The following is a 22,770-nucleotide window of genomic DNA, read 5'->3' as shown; positions in this document are numbered from 1 at the left end:
GCAATATAAAATTGTTCTCATGCAACGAAAATGAGTATAACATAGAAAATGAGTGGAGCACGCGTAATCCTAATCACTTCAGTTTATAATCTGTTTCTATAGTAACGGATTGCCCAATCTTGTTTTGGCGAAAGCCTATTATGGAGGAAATTGTATCTCAATGAATGCAGCACTGGTCGTTACACAGCCGCAGAAAAAATCCTCCTCAGGCACATTTCTCTACTTAATAGTTTGGTTTACCAGCCCGTGAATTCAGAAAGGTAGGGAGAAAGCAGCATGTGGGATAACTGAATAGGCAAATTGATTTACATTTTAATTTTCACGTGCGGATCCTAATTATCACATTATAAATTAGTGTTTGAGGAAGCCTAGTGTGAATTCAAAGAGACACACACCTAATGATGGCGCTGAAACACACACACACATAGACACACACCAAAAAGAGAGTTTATAAATAGCATCGATTGCTCGTCCTCAGTTTGCACTTTGTGAAACCACGGTTTCCGTGGCAACTTTGCCTCCTCTCCCTCTTCAGGACCGCGTGGAGTCTCGGCTCCGAGAAGGCCGCGAGCGCCTCGGCGTCGTGCGGCGGACGGCGACGGCGGCGGCGGAGCACACGGCGGCGGGGGGTTGCGAGGCCATGGACCGGCAGATGGGGGCGCTGTCTCAGGCGCTGGAGCAATGGGAGGGCGCCGCTCTGAGGGCCAGGGACGGCTTGGAGGGGGCGCTGGCCTCCGCCGCCGCCTCCGAGGAGGAGTACGAGCGACTCAGCTCCAGGCTGGAAGGCCATTTGAAAGAAGTGGATGCTCGACTAAAGGGGTGGAGCCAGGAGCTGACTGGAGCCGAGGGGCGCTGCGACGGCGAGGAAGCGGTCATGGGATGGCGCTTGGCTAAGGTACTGACTCTGCATGAGATTGATCTATTCTAGTCCATCTCCGAATTCCATCAACTGGCACTTCTGATTTTAAAAGTCTCAGGCGGATTTGATTGACATTGCAGGGCATTGAAGCTGAAACTTAATTGGACAAAATAAGTAATATTCATAACATCCACACATGCCTTAATGAATGCCATGAAGTGGTATGAAACGAAGGGGATAATAACAGAAATGAATTATTGCCATTTCATGGGAAACCCATTTAGCATTTGGGTTGCAAATGTAGGTCAGTCCTTCTCAAGGCCTTTCCTGCCTTAACAGCTCATTACTAGAATTCATTATAAATCAGAAATGCCCTACAATTGTGCATTGTCCATGTGTTTAAGTCAAATTAATGATAAACTCAACTGCGATTTGGGTTTAGAATGCTGTATTCTTTTTTTGGAAAGGTGATTAGAATTTTCAATTGGAAAACATAAACACACACGCACACACACACGCACACACACACGGACTGGCACATACAAAGCACTCTGCTTTCCCCAGCTGCAATTACTCATTTCTTTTGCCAATCAGAAGAAAAGACATTAGTCCGTAAATCAGCTTTGCTGAAACAACCAAGCAGTGACAGCTACAATCCAATCACTCTCCCTCATTTCCCACCCATCATCCCCCCCTCCCCGGCATTCACTGACTCCATCCCCCACAAGTTTACCTTTGCCAATGACCTCATGTTGTCGTTGACATTTTTCATTGTTTTTTTCCCGGTTGGATGAAGTAACAACTTTGTGGTAATCTAGCATTGTTTTTCGCTAATGTATGTTTACACGACTATTACTAGAATAGCTCAAAACTCATATTGTTTGACAGCATTTGGAAGAAATGAAGTGATTTGAAATCAATCACGATACATTGACAGAACTTTTGGAACCAATTTAAAAAAAAATGTTGTTTACAGCAGTATTTTGGTTGAATTTTTAGTGTCTTGGTATGACAGAGAAACAAATTTATAATGACCTAGTAATGGATAAGGATCGGGAAACAGGATCCCTGGTGAACGCTTTTCAATTAAATTTGTTGTACAGCTTTTGTACTCCTCAAGGACAAATGGATTCACTTAGGATTGGAGTTGAAAATGGCTTTCAATTTGGAGGCGCACTTGTAAAATCTGCTCATGATTTGATTACCCGCACTCGTTTGAACTGCCGCGTGCGGCGCCTTTTCTTCCCCTTCTGCCATTCGCCGGATGTTTACAAATTTGACTTCTCCCTTACACAGCTCCGTGTTAACACCCGCCCTCTCGCTGCCCTCCTCCAGCCTCCTTCCTTGCCCGTCTTGTCAAAAGCACGGCGCAGAGGAGGAGTCAATTTCCCCCCGATGTACTCTCCTCTTGCCCCCCCTCCATTTCACTAGTATTTTTTTTCTGTAGTCTTGCATCTGTGCCGGCTGACAGCTGAATTCCGCTGGGAGAAAGCGTGAGAGAGGAGAATCGGAGGCGGGATAGGAGGAAGGAGAGTAGGAGGGAGGGAGGGATGTTCATTGGCGGTACGTCAGAGCGTGAGGGAGGCTGTACATATTTCACGGGACGGGATTTTATGATCGTCCGAGTTCAGCGTGTGCGGCGCGCCGAGGAGAGCGGGAGGACGTTGCGCTCGGCTTCTTCCTGCCGCTTCCTCGCACTTTCGGGAACAGGCATGCTTTTGTATCGGCTTCACTGTGAGTATGTGTGTGCCGATTGAGCCCCGGTGCGAATAGGAATGTGAAGACCCTTGTAGTGAGCACGCTGAGACAGTTGCTCTGTGTTTTGCCTCGTTCAGGACGTACTGGAGGGCCTGCAAAGCGTCGAGCCGATGGCAGAGAAGTTGAAGAGTCAACTGAACGAGCTGGTGCAATACTCCAGAGACTTGGGCTCCCAGTCTGAGCGGGTCACCTCGCTCATCAAGCAGCACAACAGGTGAGTAAACAACATGTTCTGGGAGGAGTTTTGAACAGAGTGGTCCCATGTGTGAGAGATAACGTCAGCGCAGAAGTATTTTCAGTAGAATACTAAATGATAAAGGAGCATAGTGATTTTTAGTTACTGATACATTGATGGGTGGAATGTGTGGTTATGGTATAGAAACTGCTAAGATGTTCCAGACCAATCAGCAGGTTTTATTTCATCCCCTTTAACACTGGCACATTTGTTGGGGAAGCTCATCCATCCAATAACTGATGGACAAAGAAACTGGATTGCTCGGTGGGAGCTTGACATTTACTTGGAATGAGGAAGCACAACAGACTTGCTGGGTAGATCATATAGATGTGGGAAGGTAGATTTGGCCCAGATAATGCATGTGGGGAACATGTTCTCTTTGATTCAATTACTAGGATTTTTAAAAAAGTTTCATTGACAATTCAACTTGTTCATTCCTGTAACGTCGCAAATTTGGAATGTAAACATAGACTTAATACACAGTACATGGCTGCGCTTCAGCCAAAAATCCAGGTCATTTGTCTTTTTCAGGACGAGAAGCGTGTAAAGATCAACTCTCTCTCCCTTTCACAACGCTTACGTTCAAAAAACATCCATTCCAGTTCATTGTCATTGCACCCTTTTGAGAGAACCGTGTCATGATGAACTCTAACGTCCTCATTCTATCATTAACATTGATAAATGTGGAAAAACAGGAGGTCCGAATGATTGCGCGAGCGGACGGCTTATATTTTGAGCTGTGTCAAGCAGTCGGTGAAAGTTAACGAGCCGCCAGTTGCCATGCGACATGCAGCGCTCACCTCTGCTTGTCTGATGATGTCGTTTTAGGCCCTCTCTTCTACGCTTTGGGTTAATGTCCCTCAACAACGACTTTTCAACGGGAATATTCAACCACAGGACATAAAAACAGCTGAAAGAAATCATGGCGTGATCCAAAAGTGCTGAATGGCTTGCTCCCATAAATTTAAACCTATTTCAGTTTTTATATGAACATTTTTTTCCTGAAAGTTGTAATAGAAGACGAAAGGATTTAATAAGCCAAACTTGGATGTGAGACACCATCTGGATCGCACGCGTACATTTAGCCACAAAACAGGTTTTCTGACATACACGTGAATACATAATGAGCCCCTCTGCTCTGGCTTTGGAGCAAAACTCCCACTCCTAACTCCTGTCTTGACCTTCCCCATTCATGCATATGGATGATATGCACAAACATGCTCCTCTCCAACCTGACACTCATCACAGCCATCTTGCATTTAGCCCTGAGACAAAACAGACCGTTTGTGCCACCTGTTTTGTGCCAAGGAGGAATAGATGCAAGTCAAACGGCAAACATGGTTGCCTATTTTGAACACTGTACACTGCCAGTCCAAGTTATCGTGTGCAAAAATTCAACCCCGCCCTTTATCGTGTCATCCTACTGTTAGCCCGCCGTTAAATATCCCCGTCATGTTGTTTTTGTGTCACCGTTTCCCTCGCAGCATCTAGCTGTCGTCCCTCATATTATCAGGTCTATGAACTCCTGCCCCGCTCATATGTCGCCTCTCAACCAACACCGATGCTTGTACCCCCCACTCACCCACTCACCCACTCACCATCCCCCACTCTTTACCCCATTCCTTCCACTTCACCCACTTTTCCATGCCTCCACCTGCGCGCTTCTCATCTCCCAGCCACAACACCCCATTTTATACGGGAAATACAATACGGTACGCACGTATTGATTGGCCTTCCTTTTTTATGCTGCAGCCTCAGCCTGCGCGCATCACGGGAGTGCCAAAATAAGGAGCGCCTTTTAGAACAGCGTTTTCGTGCCTCCCTGCGAGATTTCCAGCAGTGGTTGGTCAACGCCAAGATCTGCACTGCCAAATGTTTCGACGTGCCACAGAGCGTAGCTGAAGCCTCCACCGCCCTTCTGAGAATACAGGTAAGGCACCTTGAAAACATTTACAGCCATTTGGCTTCTAATTTTCTCTTTTGGATGACTATATATGTTACATTATGTAGGTCTGCAAATTTTCCCTCTTCTCACTAAGTGCAAAATCCAAATCAAAATTGCCTGGTTTTGCATTTTGACAAATTTTCGGCTTTTTATGGACAGTGTGCTTTTTTTTGGAAGCTCCTCTGCGAGCGTCCTCGTCTGTTTTTTTCTCTCTGAGAAGCTGGCAGGTGTTAACATCCTGGCAGCCTTACCGCAGTACCCCAGGGTACCTGGCTAAGAGGCGTGTTGTTGTCTGTGAAGGTAGTTGTCCTGGCATTCTGGGTAATTACCGTCCTCATAATCACCTTACTGTTTCTGTCACAGTAAGAAGGTATATTTATTAGCAGACAGTCACGTGATAGAAAGAAAAAATACATCTCGAAGCAATGCCAACTATTTTTATCTTGTGACCAAAGTGAAAATAAGTGGAGTTAGCGTGCATCTTCTTTAGAAGTTGTTTTTGTCACCCAGTCGACGGCAGCAGCGGCGGAGAAAGAGTGTCCATGTTTTATTTATCATTGACCTGGTGAGGAATGTGGAACAATGTTTCCGCATGGCTGACCTCCAGGAGGGCCCACGAGGGAGGGGTGGGGGGCTTTTTAAGGGGGTATTTACACAGCGTCACCCTTAATTGTACGCTGACACTATAGCAGGAGTGTTGAGATGGAGTAAGAAGGCGAGAAGTTAGACAAAAACAAGGGTGTGCGTGTGTGAGAGGGAACGATGCGCTGACTGCACAGATGGTGGAGTGGTCCCCGCTGCGCTGCTGTCATCGGCTGAGCTTCGAGGGAGGGGTGTTTTGCGTGGAGGAGCTACAGTATGTTAAAAAAAATAAATTGAAAAATAGAGAACACTTGACTTCTTTTATCTGCCTACGCCGGTCAAGCCCCGCCTGGTGCCCACGCATGAGGAATCCGTAATGACTTTGACTAATTGCTCCATCTGACAGTGTAAAGTGAGAATGCGGGACGAACAGACCGGCCATCATGCGTGCACCCTGATTGGGCGGAATTAGCCACGCCGGTGGAAAACAAACACGGAAAAGGGGGAGATAGTCCAGAGTCACTTGCGATGGAGGAACGTTCTTTTGTGGCATCTTAGTTGAGTAGATGCACATTTTTTGACAGGTTGGTGTGGAGGAGGATCATATAAATGCATTTATGCAAAAGCATATAAATGAAGAAGGTGCATCTTTTTGGGGTCAGCACAGTTTTTTAGTTGACAATAATGATAAAATTGTGTCCAGTTTGTCCATAGTAAATTCTTAGCAAAGCTTTTGGGTGTGCTCATTGTGTTTGTGTTAACGATTCACACTAATATGCAATCAGAAAATGGCCTTTGCCATGTGTGAACGCACCAATAAGAACATTGTATAATACGTAATTATAAAAAATATAGTTGTCTACCACAAAAATCTTGGAAAAAAGAATGGTGTAAGCAGTTGTCACTTGTTTAATATTCTCGCCATACATGTGTTAAACAGCTCCTTTGTCTTTTTGTCCTTTGGTCTTTGGTGCATTTGTCTCGCAGGAGTTTTTGAGTGACAGGGAGCATGGGCAGGCCAGACTGAGTACAGTGGGAGCCAGTGGGGAGCTGCTCATGGCGGTGGTGTCCAAAGAACGGGTAGAGGGGATCAAGGCCAAAGTGGACAACGCCAGGGAAGACTGGAAAAGCCTGATGAATAACCTTCAGCTTCGGGAGGACATTCTCAAGGTGGGTTGAAGTTGGCTACAGATGGTACACGTCACTCTGTTGAAAACAGACAAAAACATACAAAAGGCTTTGTATATAGCATGTCATAGCATACTTTTATTTTTGCACTATAATCAATGATAATTTCAAACATGACAATTTAAATGGTTAAAAAAAAGGTTTTCTAATATTGTCTTTCATTATGATATAACAATACTGGCCTGGACTAAGTCGTTGGACATCATATAGTAGGTGAGCGGCATCAGGAGTTCTATCAATCCATCAAGCTTTATTTATAGAGCACTTCAATAAAAACCGAGGTTAATAGACACTCAGCCTCAAACACTCACGCGCACAAATAAGCTTTGGTTGTCCTTTACAGCGTGTGGATTAAATGAAATGACTATACGGAGGTTCCGCTTTCTGAAGATGAATAAACTATAACTGCCTTGGAACATCATCAATGAAGGAAAGACTATGCTGGGTAGTAGTGAGTCATTGAAATGAATGAATTCCAATGCAGTGTAAAATATAATTTAAGGAGTTAATTGTAGATCAAGAACATTAAAAACATGGAGAAATGGGTTTGAATCATACCAAACAACAATGAATGAGTCCAACATGTGCTGTTTTTCTTGGCAGTGAACAAAAGCTTTGTTTGGGGAAAGCCATGTTTTGTTTGCTTTTCATTCCAATGACATTGTAATGTGGAAGTCAGCATTCTGTGTCGACCGATCACTTTTGAGCGCCACTCTTTTTAGGGACTGTGCTACTGCATACAAAACAGGTATTTTGGTGTTTTATGAATAAACCGAAAATCAGTCAATGGAAAATACATAGTTGAGGGAACAATGTGCTATGTTAAATATGTGCTTTGGCTTTTGACATGAATGTCGTCTATTGTCTTGTTTTATTGACTCTATCCGTATTGTTCTTTATTTGACGAGTTGCAGACAAACAAACCTTTAACTCATTGGGTGCCAATGAGGGCGTCCAATCTGTTTTGTCCGGAAGGGGCGAATGCGACATAGCACGGCACTAAAACATGCAAATTCAGATTAATTGAACATCGGCCGTTGTCAATGGCAGGCAGATTTGCACAAGGATATCATTTTTCATCCTCTGAGATGCGTTCGATTGACTGAATGCATTCTTCCTGTGTCCAGAATTTGCGGTGTCAGATGTCAGATTTCGAGGCCAGCGCCGAGCCCCTTCAGGAGTGGCTAAGTGGCGCCGAGGTCAGAGTTCAGGAGAGCAGCGCTCGGCTGCACGACCTCTCGGCCAAGAAACGGGAGCTCGACAAACTGCAGGTAATGACTCCGATCCCTCCATTTTAAAGGTGCCGTGTAGCATTTGCAATCCAGTGATTCCCTCGTTCGAGGTTGGCTCAAAAATACTGTAAATCCTTTCAACAACATCTGTCCGCTTCTATTGTTGAACTTCTATTGTTCCTTGTGGAGCATTGTGCTGATTTTTCAAGGGCATCAAATACTTGTAACTCCCCATCAGATAAACTCGCCTTAAGTGTAATCTGAAATCAGCTGGGAGAAAGAAGACCTAATTACATTTGTTGAGCACCGCTGGATCAAAATAGAGCAGCAGCTTGACATAATAGTCGCAGGCAAAGTCGGGAAAACTAATTAAATCCCCTTCTGTCAAAAGGTTTTTTTTTATCCCCCCTTGCCTGCGATAACAGAATCTGTCATGTCTGGCAGAAACGCACAAAAATGAGGATAAAGAGGCGAGATGCGTTAAAAAAAACAACGCTGACAAAGGAGGGGGAAATATATCAAACACATCTCAAAACTCTGCCTAATCACTGTTGATATTTTGTGCTATTTATTCTGCCGCCTTTGTCTGGCCTGACAATCTTATATTTCCTCTCAGTACCTCAAGTACATTACAATACTTGTGCTCTAATACCTTTTTCATATCCTTGCTTTTATAGTGTGATGGTTGCTTAATGCGTCGTGTTAGAAATCTTAACAAAACATTCTACTGGGAAGACTAGCAAGATATGTGTCCGTTTTTTGTTATTGTTTGGTGCATTTATTTTGGAAAAAAAAGACATCCGGAACACCGTGTCTATTAGCTCAGCAGTCAGCACGTTCAACAGCCACATGACAATGCAGGTTCAATCCAAGAAAGGAATGCAATGACATATTTATCAGACTATTTATACATTTGTTTGATGTAAAAACAACAGTGAAAATGCACTTCTTTTTTCGGTAGTTTGTTGTTTGATTTTTGTAGTTAGTTTTCCTGTTATTTTTAACATTACAATTCTGACAACCACAGTTGACAGTATTTTTCAATACAATTTTACAATAACAGCACTCAATTCAATTAAATTTTCAGTAAATTAGATTATTTTTTCGGTCTCACATGCTCTCTTTTCCCTTTTCTACCCAACTACATTACAGCATGTCTTGGAAGAGCTAGTAAGTCGCAATGCAGAACTGGGAAAGCTTCGGGAAAGAGCTCACGGTTTATGTGAGGGTGAGGCTGTGGGCAAGGGCTTCATCCACCGAGTGTCTCAACTATCTGCGCAATACTTGGCCCTTAGCAATTTGACCAAGGTACATAACACATTCTGTCATCTTTCCTTTGTCATTTATCTGCATATCCCTTGCCTCCATTTCCAGACCAATGTTTCCACCCTCATCAGCACAGGAAAGGCCAGAGGATTTGTCAGGTTTAGCCTAAAATGTCAAAGATGTGAAATGTGGCAGCGCGGCAACAGCTGACCTTTTCCCAGCCCTTATCAAATACGTCAAGTGATGTAGTGCGTTGAAATAATTACTTTGGTAGATTGATCTGATATTTTGATCATGCTGATCTCACTGGTCTACAAAATTTAGGAAAATATCTGCTCCAGAGATTAAAAAAAATGGCGCAGTCAGATTTGCTGTGGTGAAATAAAAGATTTTAGTGCTATATATTTAATGTTTATTTTTGGCATTTAATACATTTGAATGATAATCCCTGCATCATGATATTTTGTACCCAGAATTAGATTCATTAGCTCATTAACGTATTCAGTCTGTTACAGTGCAACTAAATACAGTTCAGTTGTATTCAATGTAAACTACAATATATGCACATCATATTTTTCAGATGTCTTCCTTTTCATAAGTACAGTTTAATGTTCAAATTGCTCCATCCCCTAAAACCTCTGCATTTCCCCCCTAAGCAAATATTTTAAGCCATTATTTACATTTTTTTTCTGCAATTCTCTACAGGACAAGGCCTCCAGGATCGAGCGCGTGGTCGGAGAGCATCGCCTCTTCTCTCAGGGTCTGAAGGAGCTCCAAGAATGGGTATGCGAGGCCCAGAGTGTCCTGGGCACTTGGACGACCACCACCTCTGATAAAGGTGTACTAGAAGACAGGATGTTACACCTTGAAGTAAGACCAAGTAACGCCTGATTGGTAACTATGGAATAGGAGGGGAAAAAATTGATTGTTTTTTTCTTGTTCTTTTGTCCAGGCCTTGCTCGCTGGCCGTCAGGAGCGAGAGATTCAACTAAAGATGCTGCTCACCAGGGGGGAAGCTGTCCAGCGAAACACGTCGGCGGAGGGCGTCCCAGTAATTCGCAAACAGATTCAGGACCTGAAGGACTCCTGGGACTCCTTATTGTCTTCTTCGATCAAGTGTAAAAGGTTGTGACACCTTTCCCAAGGAAAGTGGTTTTTTTTAATGATATCTGTTGTTTACAATTGGTGTTTTGTGTGCGTTAACAGCCAGTTGGAAGGTGCCTTGTCACAGTGGACTAGTTATCAGGAGGATGTCGGTCACTTTATGCTCTGGATGGACCGTGTGGAGGAAACATTGAGCTGCTCAGACAGGGAGTACGCGGAGATGAGGGACAAGACAGCAAACCTTGGGAGGACCAAGGTACGCAATGTCCAACTCCCGAGTATTTTGTCAAATTAGTAGTCTTTGTTTTTCTATTTATGTCCACGTTTAACATTTAGATTTATGGTTAGAGTCTACTATTTGAGTTGAGTCACATCGGTTGTGTTATTTTAGGGCTGAAAGCAGCTTTACATTCTCCACGTTTTGTACCCGAGGGGCTCCCTGCAGGGTTGGTGTCGTGACAATGAATCAAAACGCCTGTGTGTTTATTCCAGCTTCTGTATGAAGAAGTGCTGAGTCACAGTTGTCCCCTGGAGACCATCGCATCAAAGGGGGCCAACATGGCAGAACACTGCAGCACCCAAGAAGAAGTAAAACAACTCCAGAGTAGATATAACAGCCTAGAGGAAAAGGCCAAGGTATGCCGAGGTGTTTGCTTTCATTGTCTTTTTTATTTTTGTTTTGTTTCGGGGAGCTCCATTCATCAAGACATGCAAGGTGAAGTCATTTGAAGGTTTATTTATAAAGCACATTTAAAACAATAGCAATCGAACAAAGTTCTATTCAAACAAACTAATAACGAAATAAAAGGGATCCGTTTTCAACTGTTTTACACCAAACAATTAAAACAAATGGCTGAAAATGAGTGAGAAAAAACAACTTTTGACTATTTTCATGCCAACGTCAGCTATTTTTTGTTTGTTTTGTTTTACCAATAATAGAAAAGAATGAAAAATCCCTTAATGGCAAAACATCAAATTCAAAGCCAATTTTTAAAATCCTCAGAATGCGGTCAGCAAGGCCAAGAGTCTGGTGCTGATCCACCAGGAGTACCAACGAGGACTACATGTTTTTGAAGATTGGCTGGAGCAGGAGCAATCCACTCTGGCGTCCTTGTCCCATCCCGATGGGAATGCGGAAACACTCGAAGAAACCCTGAAAGAGCTCCAGGTATTCAAGATCCGATTCAACCGGAAAACTCCCATCGCCATCCGTTCAAAGGTCACCGCCGTTCGTTTCCCTGTAGATTCTACAGGAGCGCTGCTCCGACGGCCAGTCGCTGCTGTCGTCCGTGCTGACCAGCAGAGAGCGGGTCATCCCGTGGGGCGTACCGCAGATCGAGGACCGAGCTCTCGACACGGCACAGCGGGAATGGGGGGCTTACCAGGGCCAGCTGGAGGAGACCCACACGCATCTGAACTCCGTGCTGACCCGGTTGAGAGAGATGGGCCAAAAGTTCCTGACGTTGGCGCGCTGGCTTGAGGAGATGGAGAAAGGGGCCGACTTGAGGACTCATCGGCGCTCGGACAGAAGCACCAAGGAGTCGCAGCTGAAGAAACTCAAGGTTAGCAAAGTTGCAGACAAAATGTTGAATATTTTGAAATTAAAGCCAATGTTTTGCATGTGAACAGTCGTGCCTTGAGATGATGCTCACCCGGCAAAGCGAAGTGGACGGCCTCCGCTCGCTCGCCCAGCAAGCTTTGGAAGAAACCGACATCAGCGGTCGCGTAAGCGTCACGGCGACCCTGCTCGCCACTCACTACCACTCACTCCTGCTCAGCATTCAGGTACTGCAGAATCTTCTTTGCTTTTTCCAGAGTTGAATTAAATCATTTTTTCTTGAAATTAGTTTTTGGTAACTTTGTCATGACAGCTTGGAAAATGGACGGGCAGGTTTTCTCATACAAACTCAATTTTGTTTTAAGTGAATTCAAACTGTTTTTTGAACTAACTGCATCTGGTTGGTATGCCGGAATGACAGAATGGCAGTCTGATGATGTTTGTGCAACAAACAAATGTTTTGGTTTATCAGAACACATGTTGGCCAGATTGTAAATGATCTGAAGCAAAATAAATGTCTAAAAAAAAAGATAATCTGACGCTCACACACATACGCATTAGCCTGCCAGAGTTCAGCTAGGTAAATACAGTCACTGATGTAGAAATACAATCCCTTGTCTATTACATATATTAATAATGTTTTTTTCAGTTCAAATGGACTGATGATAAAGATGAAAAGACCCAAGCGAATGGGCGTCTTATCCTTAATGGCAGTGAAAAAAAATGCTTTTAACACACGTTTATTCTGTTGTTCCATCTTCTTTCTGAAGTCAACCATTAAAGCACCATTTTCTTTCCATCTGGGGTGTGGGGAGAGAGTCTTTAAAGGTAAAATCAATATGGCTCCTCTATTCCGAGTCCAATGAGACAATCTCACACCCTTCATCAAAAGTGGAAAAGCTATCCCGCCACCTCATTGATTTTTACACCTTCAGCGACAGCCCTTTCCAAAACTTTCCACATCTTAAACTGCCTTCACGCAGACGCGAACCCGTCACATGACATCCCTGCGATGTCAGACGTATATGTAATTATGCCATGTGTAGTGGGGGGAGGTGAGGGACTGTTACCCCCCCTCTCAGGAAAGGTGTGCACTCAGCAGTATCAGCTAATTGGACCCAGGATTTGAGACACGGAGGGAATAATGCGTGAAAACGGCAAAAAAAAAGCCTGGCCATCCTTCCTGGTGTTATTGACTCCAAATCTCAGTCAAGTCATGAAAGCATTCTTTTCGTGAAGACATAAATGTTAATGTGCTCCTTGCAGGAGACCGTCAAGCAATTGCAAGAGGAGCTGAGGAGCATCGAGGAGGCCGAAAACCTCTGCGCGTCGTTCACCGATTGGCTGGGCTCCACGCAGAATAGCTTCACGGAAGTCACGGATACGGCCGAGCCGCTGGACCGCAATGCCTTGGAGAAAAAGCTGAAGAAATTAGAGGTACTGCTCTAATTAAGTACTGGGTGAATGTGAAGTGTGGACCTTAATTAACACGTCACTTCGGATTTTACACTTTGATCTGAGTGGGAGACGTGTTTTTTCTTGCCTCCGTAAATTGCCATCAACTCATAAAGAAGGTGATTAAAAACTATTATTGTATTCTGGGAATAGGTGGTTAAAATACATTGTTTTGGTTTCTAGATTAATAGAATTGCTTGTGTCGTCTTTTTATTTCTTCAATGCTAGAATTGATTTGAATGATTTTAACTCATTGCCATTGAAGGCAACAATTTGAGAACCACATAAGCCACAAAATAATATACTTGGTAGATTTGACATCTATCGCTATTAATGGCAGTGAGTAGATAAAGTATCACTATTAAAGAAGGTGCATATTTTATATTTTTGGCAGTCTATTCAGCTCTCGTTTTCCTTGCGTAGGTGGCCTTCTTTAATAATTACGTTGCCAAATTCTTACCAGGAAAATCTGGAACACAAAGCAACATAGCAACACAGAATATTTGCTTAGTTAACACATTTTTTGGATGGCTTCAGCATGCTTGGCCATGAAAAATGTCTGCTGTCCAGGCATTTTTTTTATTCCTTACACGTTATCTTTTAAGCTTTTCTGCCCAAATGGCATTTTTTAACAGACAGCCTCCTACATAAAAAAATACTGCTCGCAAGATGGGAAGTCGTTTCCGTGATTAGAAGGTTTGTATCGATCCTTTGTCATTATGGAGACAAAGTGAGCTCTGCTTTGCGAAGGAGGGCGTGATGCCCCGCTGTGATGACGAGGCGCCTGCTGGTTTGGACTCCGTAATTGATGTCCCGTCTCACCACGCCGCTCTGGTGTCAAGACGGGTAACGGGGCTCTCCTGCATGTTTTTTTTAACTATTTAAGCCACACGGTGCGTGTCACAAGCCTGCTATTTATTCTCGGTTCAGATCAATGGAGAGCTTCTGACAGGTTTTCTTCCTCCAGCTTTGTCACCCCCCACGCAGTGAACGCCGCAGGGCGGCGCGGTCAATTGCGATGATTACACATTGATACAAAGTGAAGGAGTCGATAGCGGTGCTGAGGGTGATTAGTTGGAAATGTACTTTGATTGAGGTCGACTTGGAGACGTTAAGAGCACGCTTATGGTCAAAATTAAGGTTAATAATAGTACTATATTGCTGATAATGAACGTGATAGTGGTGAGCATGAGTTTTGCATGGATTCCCCGTCCCTGCCTGGGTTTCCTCCAGGTGCGCGATTGGCTCGCAAGTTGGTGTAAAGTTGGGTGGGATAGGCTCAAAAAATGACATCGTATAGACCTTTTTTTTAAATTTTATATTCTTTTTTTCTTCTTAGTTTTTATGCATCAATTTTTAAATGCATTGCGATGTTACATAACGTACAGGTTCATTTCTTTTCAAAATTTAACAGTCATTTTTTGGAAGTCTGCCGACTTTCTTCACATTTGTAATAATTTGACCTAATTTCTCGTTCTCTTTCTTTGTATCATGATCAATGAGTACTATTTATATTTGAACCAAAACGAAGGAAAACAACACATCCTCATGAATGAACAAATCCGTGTTCCTAAATATAACCATTTTGACAACTCATGGTTCTGAATATTTAATGTCGTAATGAAGGAGTGGATTACGGTAACTGCTGACAAATGTGACAGGATACTTGTCACACACACAGGGGGTATACGTTGAATAATTAATGCTAGCATGTGATGGAGGAGCGTTTAACAGCCTAAAGGGCGCCCCGTGTGCAGTCCCTCATGAATAATGTTCAGCAGACTGTAATGTCTGCTACTTTATCACACATTAATGAATCAGCGTGGATCCTAAACGCACCATATGGGCAAAATAAAGTAGGCGGGCCCGACAGTGGCGAGTTAAACAGAAAACCGAGTGAACTCCACCTCAAGTGGCAATTACTCACTTGTCGATTGTTTGTGTTCGGGTCTTATTAACGCAAACCATGTGTTGGTTGTCTTATTAAGGCTGTTAAGAAGGGAGCACAGGTGGGTCACTGCGAAGACGGGGCGTCTCGGGAAGGCGCCAACGCGGACGTGCGCGGGCAGGCACAACATATCGTTAACATGGATAGCTGGAGACGCCTCGTGTGGCAGAGCTCCACTGGAGTGGTAATAAAGCCATGATGAAAACTAGATGGCGCCCCATTGGGTTTGTGTTGCTGTTACCCTGGAAACACCCGCGGCTCTTGCTTCCCGTTAAGGGCCCGAATAATTGGGTCCTCCTTTCATATTATTCACGACGTAGCCGACACACCACGACATCCTCGGACCTAGGTGTCTCCTTGCCGTGTAGGTGTCGACCTTATCTGAAGGCTACAAAGCCCTTCAAACACCCCCATGTGGTGAAGAGCTGAGGTTTTTCAGGGGGAACCTAAACAAATAGTGGTGAGGATATGTTAGGTGTCGTGCTGAGATTTGAGAAGAATGGCGCTCAGGCTTTAAGCCGTCATCTGGATCGATAGCAAAGCCTAGCTCCTGTTATTTTTGAAGTTCGCCGTTGAGTTTCATTCATGATTCATCGAGGCGTTTGGGGAAATGGGGAAATCCTCCCACAAAATCCCAATTTAAACTCCAGATGATTTCCCCCCCCCCTTTACATTGTGCTTTTTTTCGGGCCTGTGCGACTTGTAGTCCGAAAAATATGGTACTAGTTAAAGTTCCATCGCTCTGTAGTTACGATTGCAAACAAGACATAGGAAATATAATCGGAACACCTGTTTTTCTCATCCAGAGTCTCCAGGCCGATCTACATCACGGTCACACCCTACTGAAGTCCTTGAGGGAAAGAGCCGAGCAGGCCGCCAACTTCCTGAACGAGGCCGGAGCCGAGAGTCTCGGCGGGGAGGTCGAGGCACGACTCTCCCAGCTGGAGGAGCTTGCGGGCTGGCTGAGGACGGAGCACAGCTTCCTGGAACGCGCCTCGCTGCTCGCTAAGGAGTTCCAGGAGCGCTATAAGGCTCAGTCCCAGTGGTTGCTGGAAAAAAAGGCTTTCCTCTTCTCTGCCCCGGAGCCCAAGGCTGAGCTTTACCAACGGAGGGTCCAGCTGGCCAAGTACAAGGTGAGTTTAACCCCTCGCCTTAATGCTGTGTTAAAAGCCTATCAACACTTCATTTGCGTTTTCCGTCAATGACTGATCGGTCACAGCCAATGAGTGCGTCCTTAAGGCTCATAATGACCATTTACTCTGTTGTTTGCCCTCCAGGCTGTTGCGCAGATGGTTCAGTCCCACGACGGCTCCATCAGGTCCGTGGTAGAGAAAGGCGACGCTCTACTGGCATCCGTCCATTACCCTTCCATCCGGGACAAAATGAGTAGACTGCAAAAGGACTACGCCGACCTCTCTAACGCGGCCGAGGTAAGTCCAGAAAAAAAAGGATCGGTGATCATTGCTTGACTCGAGCGTTCACCTGGATAACGTGCGGTCGCTCATTAGGCTCACGTGACACATCTGGAGAGCCAGGTGACGGAGCAGGAAACGTACCACGACGAACTCCAGGAGGTGGAGCGCTGGTTGCTGCAGATGTCCAGCAGGATGGTGACGCCCGACCCCAGCGTGAGCTGCAGCCTCGAGGCAGCCACGCAACAGCTGGCTCGCCACAAGGTGACCAGACACTCCAACTTGGTCTATCACAATAAGTGGCTTCGTTTGAATGCCAAGCTCTGTTGACGTTTACTCTTCAATGGTACATCCAACAATGGAAAGTATTCAAAATTGAAGGGATGGTAATTGATTTCTCAAAGTTTTGCATTTATAGCTATCAAAATAGTCAAATGAATGAAACGCATTCATTTCGTGTAGTCCACGAAATCATCTGGATCATTTTTGGCTAAAATGAAATTTTCGATCTAATTTCCCATCCTCAATGAAAGATTGAGTATGAAAAATAATAGAAATGGAATGTTTATTTTTTTCCCATTTTTATTTTAATAATAAAAAATAAAAAGGATATTTTTCCCACATTTATTGAACACATTTTCACATCGTAAAAATACAAAATAAAATTCTAAATATATTTCTTTTAAGAAAAAAGAGAAAATACAGTATTTTTTTGTTAAATTAAAATTTTAATAAATAAAACTACTTCATGGTCCCCTTTTAAAAAATAAGAATGCAGCCAAATACTTGTCGTCTCATCATATAATTGATTAGGTGTAGATTACTCAATTAATTGTGGCAGCCCTAGTTGACAGATATAATAGCTCTCTGAAGGAAACCATAACTACAATTTGGCCCACCACAGAGATGACTTTGACACCACGGCCCTAAATCACGCTACAATTCTATGTTCAGTTTGTGTCCTTCCATTTTCCCCTCAAGCTCTCCTAATAGCCCGCCAGACCTCCTCGTGTGCCGTCAATCTGTCGTGACCCTCTTGTCATTGAACGTCCTGACATCGCGCCCGCCGTCACACCGGCCCCGATGTCCCCTTCTGTCCTCCGCAGGCCATCATGGAGGAGATTGCGGGCTTTGAGGATCGCTTGGCAGGCTTGAAGCAGCGCGGAGACCACCTGGTGCACGTCTGCGACGGGCGCGTGCAGAATCGGCTGAGACAGCAGGTCCACACGCACCAGCAAGGCATCAGAGACAGCTACTCTGCCATCTGTAGCACGGCACAGAGGGTGAGGGAGTAGAGACGGCGGAGGGCTTTGAATGAAGCAGACCCGTAGAAAGACATTCTATATCCGTGATATCCGTGACCTTTTCCCCTGGCAAATCATTCCACTTGCTGAAACAGTTGATCATGGAAAAGCGTTTATTAGAGCTTGGCTTTTGTGCTGGGAAGAAGCAGCAATCTGCCTATTTCTATACAGTTTGTCTCCAAAATGTATCTTACATTCAACCGCATGGAAAACAAATCAATAGTTTAAATGAGAACGTGCACTTTTGTTGTTGATCTTTACATCCGGTATGAATATTTGACATTTTTCACCCATTCCAAATGAGACCACAAATGCGCCGTCACACTCGACCAATTTAGCATCATTCAGCGACGCTGCCAAAACAAGCACTTAATCCTAACCCCATGTGACACCTAAACCGTCTTTTACGGGGGGGCTTGACAGCGACCGCGTTCAGGCGGGACCCTGCAGCCAACGTCTCTCGCTCAATCTGGGCGTATTAATCTCCGTATATCCCCTGTCAACAACCCGGTTTTCCCGCCTGCGCCCGATACCGGCCAATCTTCGGCACCCTTTAATCCGCCGCCGTTCTGCCATTTTGGCAACTTCCTCTCCGTCATCATGACTGACCTCCCCAGACGTCGGCGCCGCCCGTTATTTTTTTGTCAATGCCAATCTGGCTTTGTGTGATCTAGCAACACTGCTGGCTTCTCCTCAATTTGTACCCCTCCCCAACCATCTCATCTGCCAAATGCGTTCCCGACGTAAGCTCTAATATCCTGCCTGCCACTTGCCACCATGCCGGGCGGCTTTGGCGCTTTTGCCAAAGAAAAAAAATCTGGGCAATATGCCAACGTGCTAAATCTCCCCATTTTCTTTCTCTTTTCTTTTCTTTATTAACATTGTCAACCTAGCTGAGGATATGGACACGTTTACATTCAACACCTGTCAAATATGATCCTTCACGACCACCTGCAGTGTTTTTTATTATTATTTTAGGGGCCACAGACAATGCTAATACCTTGAGATTTTTTTTTTTAGGTATATCAGAGCCTGGACCGAGAGCTACAAAGACACGTAAGCCTCCAAGACACGTTGCAGCAGTGCAAAACTTGGCTGAATTCTGTATCCCGGGAGCCAGAGCCTCCTGTGTTGACCCCTCTTGGCCTGGAAGAAGCACTACAACACGTAAGGCACATGCTTTATGTCACATAATTATTAGAATGTTTCTCCAGGAGGTAGCCTGATGGTTTGGCCTTTCTAGGTGAAGCAGGAGCGGGCCCTCCAGGAGCAAGCTAGTACTTACCTCCAGCTTGTGTGCTCCTCTTGTGACCTTTCACTTCTCGAAGTCCAAGCGGTGGCTACAGGCATCCAGCAGGTCAAACTTCAGGTAAGTGTTGACCTTTTTATTGAAAATGGCATTCAAGAGCTGACCAAAAACTGTTTTGGTCATAGATTGAGGAACGCATGTTGCTCTGCGAGGAGGTCGCAGACAACTGGAGGGCCGTGGAAGAGCAAAAGGCTGAACTGGAAGTGCAGCTGAGAGAAACGGAGCAACAACTTGAGAATCTCACCAGGTGTCCTGCAGAACTTGAGCCCAGAATTGCACAGAACCAGCTGGACAAAGCACAGGTATGCGTTTTTGATTTATAGACTCTTTTTATTTAATCCTAAAAATGATATTCATTCTTTACTATAGAATTGAAACTGTCTTATTTAATTCAGAATTATTTATACATCTTTTAATCATGCATACCGCTACAAAAAAATGAAGCTTTTAATTACCACAGTCATTTTGTTTAAAAGTAAACGACATGAAAGAAAAGCAAGTTTCCTTCTCAAATTCCCCCAGGAGTTCCTCCAGCAAGTGAGGGAGAAGCAGTCCGAGGCCAGCCGCCTAAACGAGGCCATCGTTCGACTGACGGACGGCGAGGACTCCGCCGCCCTGGATGAGGCCAAAAAGCTGCGGAGGACGTGGATGGAAATGGGCCTGCGTGCAGAGGAACTGGAAGCGGAACGAGGGGAGGACATGCAGCGCAGTGGCGAGTATCAGGAGAGCGTGACTGCTGTGGAAGAACTTTTCCATCAGGTGTCCAGGGAGTGGGACTATCTCGCCAGGTACCTTCATCGCTCTTGTCTCTTCCCCAACTGTTAATCTAAATGATTAAGTTAGCTCATTTTTTGGGATTGGTGCAGGGCTGATACTGAGAGCACAAGGGAACATCTCGAAGCTCTGAGAAAGTTGTCCAGTGATCTTATGGACCAGCGAGCAACACTTGAAGATCTGCGAGAACAGAAACAAGCCATCCTGCTTCGGATAAACCTGCTAGATAAGGAACTGGTCAAACAACAGGTAAGATAGAGACAATGAGTCCCTTGTTCTAGGAATAAAATGGCTGACCGTCTTCAGGTTGGTCACCTGGAGCAACGTTGGGCCCAGCTGGAGTCTCTCATCCAGCAGAAGATCGGGGACTCTTCGCAAACGCTGGAGGATCTGTCGCGGGTGGAAACCCAGCTGAAGGATGCCCGCGAGTGGGTGGAAGAGCAGCGGCCGGCGCTGACCTCGGTGCTGAAAACCAGCCCGCCGCCCGACCTGGCTCAGAGCTTCCTGTTCGACCACTTGAGCGTGTGCGTGGAGCTGGAGGCACGGCAGCAGTTGCTCGCCCAAGCCGTGCGCGAGGCCCAGGTGGTGGCGACCAGGCTGGGACTGAGCGAGAAGAAAAGCCTGCTGGAGCTTGTTGAGCAAGCTCAGACTGAAGTGGAGATGTTGGAAGCCCGGGTGGCTCAAAGGAGGAAGTACCTGAGCAAGGTAGATATGGTGATCATCGCTGGGTCACCGTGATCAAATCACCGTGCTGGGATTGACACAATTCTCCTCGATTGTTCCTCCACAGGCCTTCACGGAGAGAAACCAGTTCCTTCAAGGCCTGGGTCGAGCACTATCATGGGTACAGCAACAAGAAAGCAAGGCCCTGATAGACGACCATATCGCCCTTCTACCGGAAGACCTGGCCAAACAGGCGGCCTCCTGTCGGAGCATCCAGAGCAGTCTCCGGGCTTACCAGAGGGAGCTGGCGTCTCTCTGGGTTCAAGGCCGGGATCTAGAGAGGGACGCGGCGGCAAAAGAGCGAGCTGAAACCCTGGATAAACTCCAGGAGCTGCAAGCGACCTTCGACATAGCCCTCCAGAGAACTAATCAGCGCGTCACAATCTTGGAAAAAGCCTTGACATCCAGGAAGTACTTTCAGGTTGACCTCAACAAAACTTGCCGTTGGCTTAGAAAAGCGGAAGCAATCACCTTCCCCGAGGTCAACCTCGGCGACACGGAAGACGGCTCGGAGCTGCAAGATCATCTGTCCACCTTCCAGAAAGTCCTGGAGCAAGCGTCGGAAAACGAGAACCTCCTCCTGATCGTGCAGAGGATAGGCCAGGAGATCCTGCCCACTCTCAACGAAATCGATCACTGCTACCTGGACGAGCGGCTCAACGCCCTCCCTCAGCAGTACAACAGCATCCTGGCGCTGGCCAAAGAGAAAAAAGACCGGGTCCAGCAAATAGTCCTGGAAAGGAAGGAATTCAGCACTTTTTTGGAGGCCACTCAAAGCACCGTGGAGAGACTCCAGGAGCAGTTTGACAATCTGGACAAGAAGACTATCAGTACGATTGAAGAGGAGTTTGTTTGCTTAATGGGTGACTATCAGAATATAGACGAACGCTTGACGCACATCAGCGGTGCCGTAAAAGAAATTAATGGTAAAAATGAGGGCTTTCTCAGTTTGGGACATTCTTACCGAGCGGAGGAGACACGCCAGTTAGTCTATCTTCACACTTCGTTAAAACGGAGAACCAAGAAGACGCTTCGACATTTGGACCAGGCTTTGAAAACTTTATTGAAACATAATACGCTGCTAAACAGTTTTGACCAGCAACTCGAATCTGCCCGAGACAACCTGGTCGCACTCAAATCGGATAGAAAAATGGATGTCATGGATAAGATCGCATCTCTTTTTGCCTTCCTTGAAAATCTCGACGGCGTTTCAGCACAGGCCAAAGAATGTGTTCAACAAACGGTCAGTCTCGGTTTAAGGTTCGATCCGGCTGCCTCGCAGGAAATAATGGCCAGACGTGAATGGCTTCAGTCTTTACACGCGGAGGTGAAACGCTGTTTTGAAGAAAGGCCAAATTGCGTTGCGCCTTGCAAAGACTTCACGAGAGAGACGGAGAAGATGTCCCAATGGCTGAAAGCCGTTCAAGACACTTTGAAAGAACCACTGACCTTATTAACAGAAACCAAAGTTGCCGGGATGCAGGGGAAAATACGCAAAATGAGACTCGCAGAAGAGGAGTTGGAGAGTCGGTTAAAGATAACGGAGGTTTTGTTGAATCGAGAAGAGCAAAGATTTCGCGACATCAACGAAACTCTTCCAGTCCACATAGACGTCAAACTGAAGGAGATCAGGGTCCTTGGAACGGAAGTCCAAACGGAAATTAGAAATACACAGGTAGGTCGAGGCAATTTGGTGTTGTTGTTTGCTTTATAAGCATTCACAAGAGAATCTAATTCTTCTTCTAGGTGACTCTGGATCAAGCACTTAACCTTTTGTACCGGCATCAGTCATCACTGCAACGTATGCAGAAATGTCTGGATCGCGCAGCTGATTCCCTTCAGCACAGAACAGGAGTGGACCTGGAGGACCTTGCCGACTTGATGCAAACCCTGGAAGAAATCGATGGCCAGGACAAGAACTTGAAAGATCTCGTCGAGGAGATGAGGACCTCGGAATCTCACGTCAATACTCGAGTGATTAGTGAACTCGCTGGAGAGGTTGAAGCCATGCAAATGAAGAGCGAGGAAATCAGACTGCAGGTGGAGGCATGCAGAGAAGATCGTGAAAGGTTGGTTTTATTATCCAACAATTCATCTTGTCTTCATTCGTATTTGAAT

The 22,770-nt window shown here is 45.3% G+C and overlaps 1 protein-coding gene across 1 annotated transcript in view; it reads left to right on the top strand.

Moving 5' to 3' along the window:
• The window catches only part of syne1a (spectrin repeat containing, nuclear envelope 1a), an 88,037-nt gene that overhangs the window by 29,950 nt on the left and 35,317 nt on the right, over positions 1-22,770 (top strand). The window contains exons 55-80 of the mRNA XM_077586931.1: positions 536-895; positions 2,695-2,831; positions 4,605-4,782; positions 6,367-6,549; positions 7,695-7,838; positions 8,952-9,107; positions 9,771-9,935; positions 10,018-10,190; positions 10,272-10,425; positions 10,662-10,805; positions 11,173-11,337; positions 11,414-11,731; positions 11,799-11,954; positions 12,994-13,164; positions 15,937-16,263; positions 16,408-16,560; positions 16,639-16,806; positions 17,649-17,825; positions 18,867-19,013; positions 19,090-19,215; positions 19,281-19,457; positions 19,678-19,943; positions 20,022-20,178; positions 20,236-20,634; positions 20,720-22,327; positions 22,399-22,721. Coding sequence (XP_077443057.1) covers positions 536-895; positions 2,695-2,831; positions 4,605-4,782; positions 6,367-6,549; positions 7,695-7,838; positions 8,952-9,107; positions 9,771-9,935; positions 10,018-10,190; positions 10,272-10,425; positions 10,662-10,805; positions 11,173-11,337; positions 11,414-11,731; positions 11,799-11,954; positions 12,994-13,164; positions 15,937-16,263; positions 16,408-16,560; positions 16,639-16,806; positions 17,649-17,825; positions 18,867-19,013; positions 19,090-19,215; positions 19,281-19,457; positions 19,678-19,943; positions 20,022-20,178; positions 20,236-20,634; positions 20,720-22,327; positions 22,399-22,721 — 6,632 coding nt within the window. The remainder of the gene's footprint in view (positions 1-535; positions 896-2,694; positions 2,832-4,604; positions 4,783-6,366; positions 6,550-7,694; positions 7,839-8,951; positions 9,108-9,770; positions 9,936-10,017; positions 10,191-10,271; positions 10,426-10,661; positions 10,806-11,172; positions 11,338-11,413; positions 11,732-11,798; positions 11,955-12,993; positions 13,165-15,936; positions 16,264-16,407; positions 16,561-16,638; positions 16,807-17,648; positions 17,826-18,866; positions 19,014-19,089; positions 19,216-19,280; positions 19,458-19,677; positions 19,944-20,021; positions 20,179-20,235; positions 20,635-20,719; positions 22,328-22,398; positions 22,722-22,770) is intronic.

The sequence above is a fragment of the Stigmatopora argus genome, chromosome 19, assembly GCF_051989625.1.
Source record: "Stigmatopora argus isolate UIUO_Sarg chromosome 19, RoL_Sarg_1.0, whole genome shotgun sequence".
Taxonomy (NCBI): Eukaryota; Metazoa; Chordata; class Actinopteri; order Syngnathiformes; family Syngnathidae; genus Stigmatopora; species Stigmatopora argus.
This window is presented reverse-complemented; position numbering and strand designations above follow the sequence as displayed.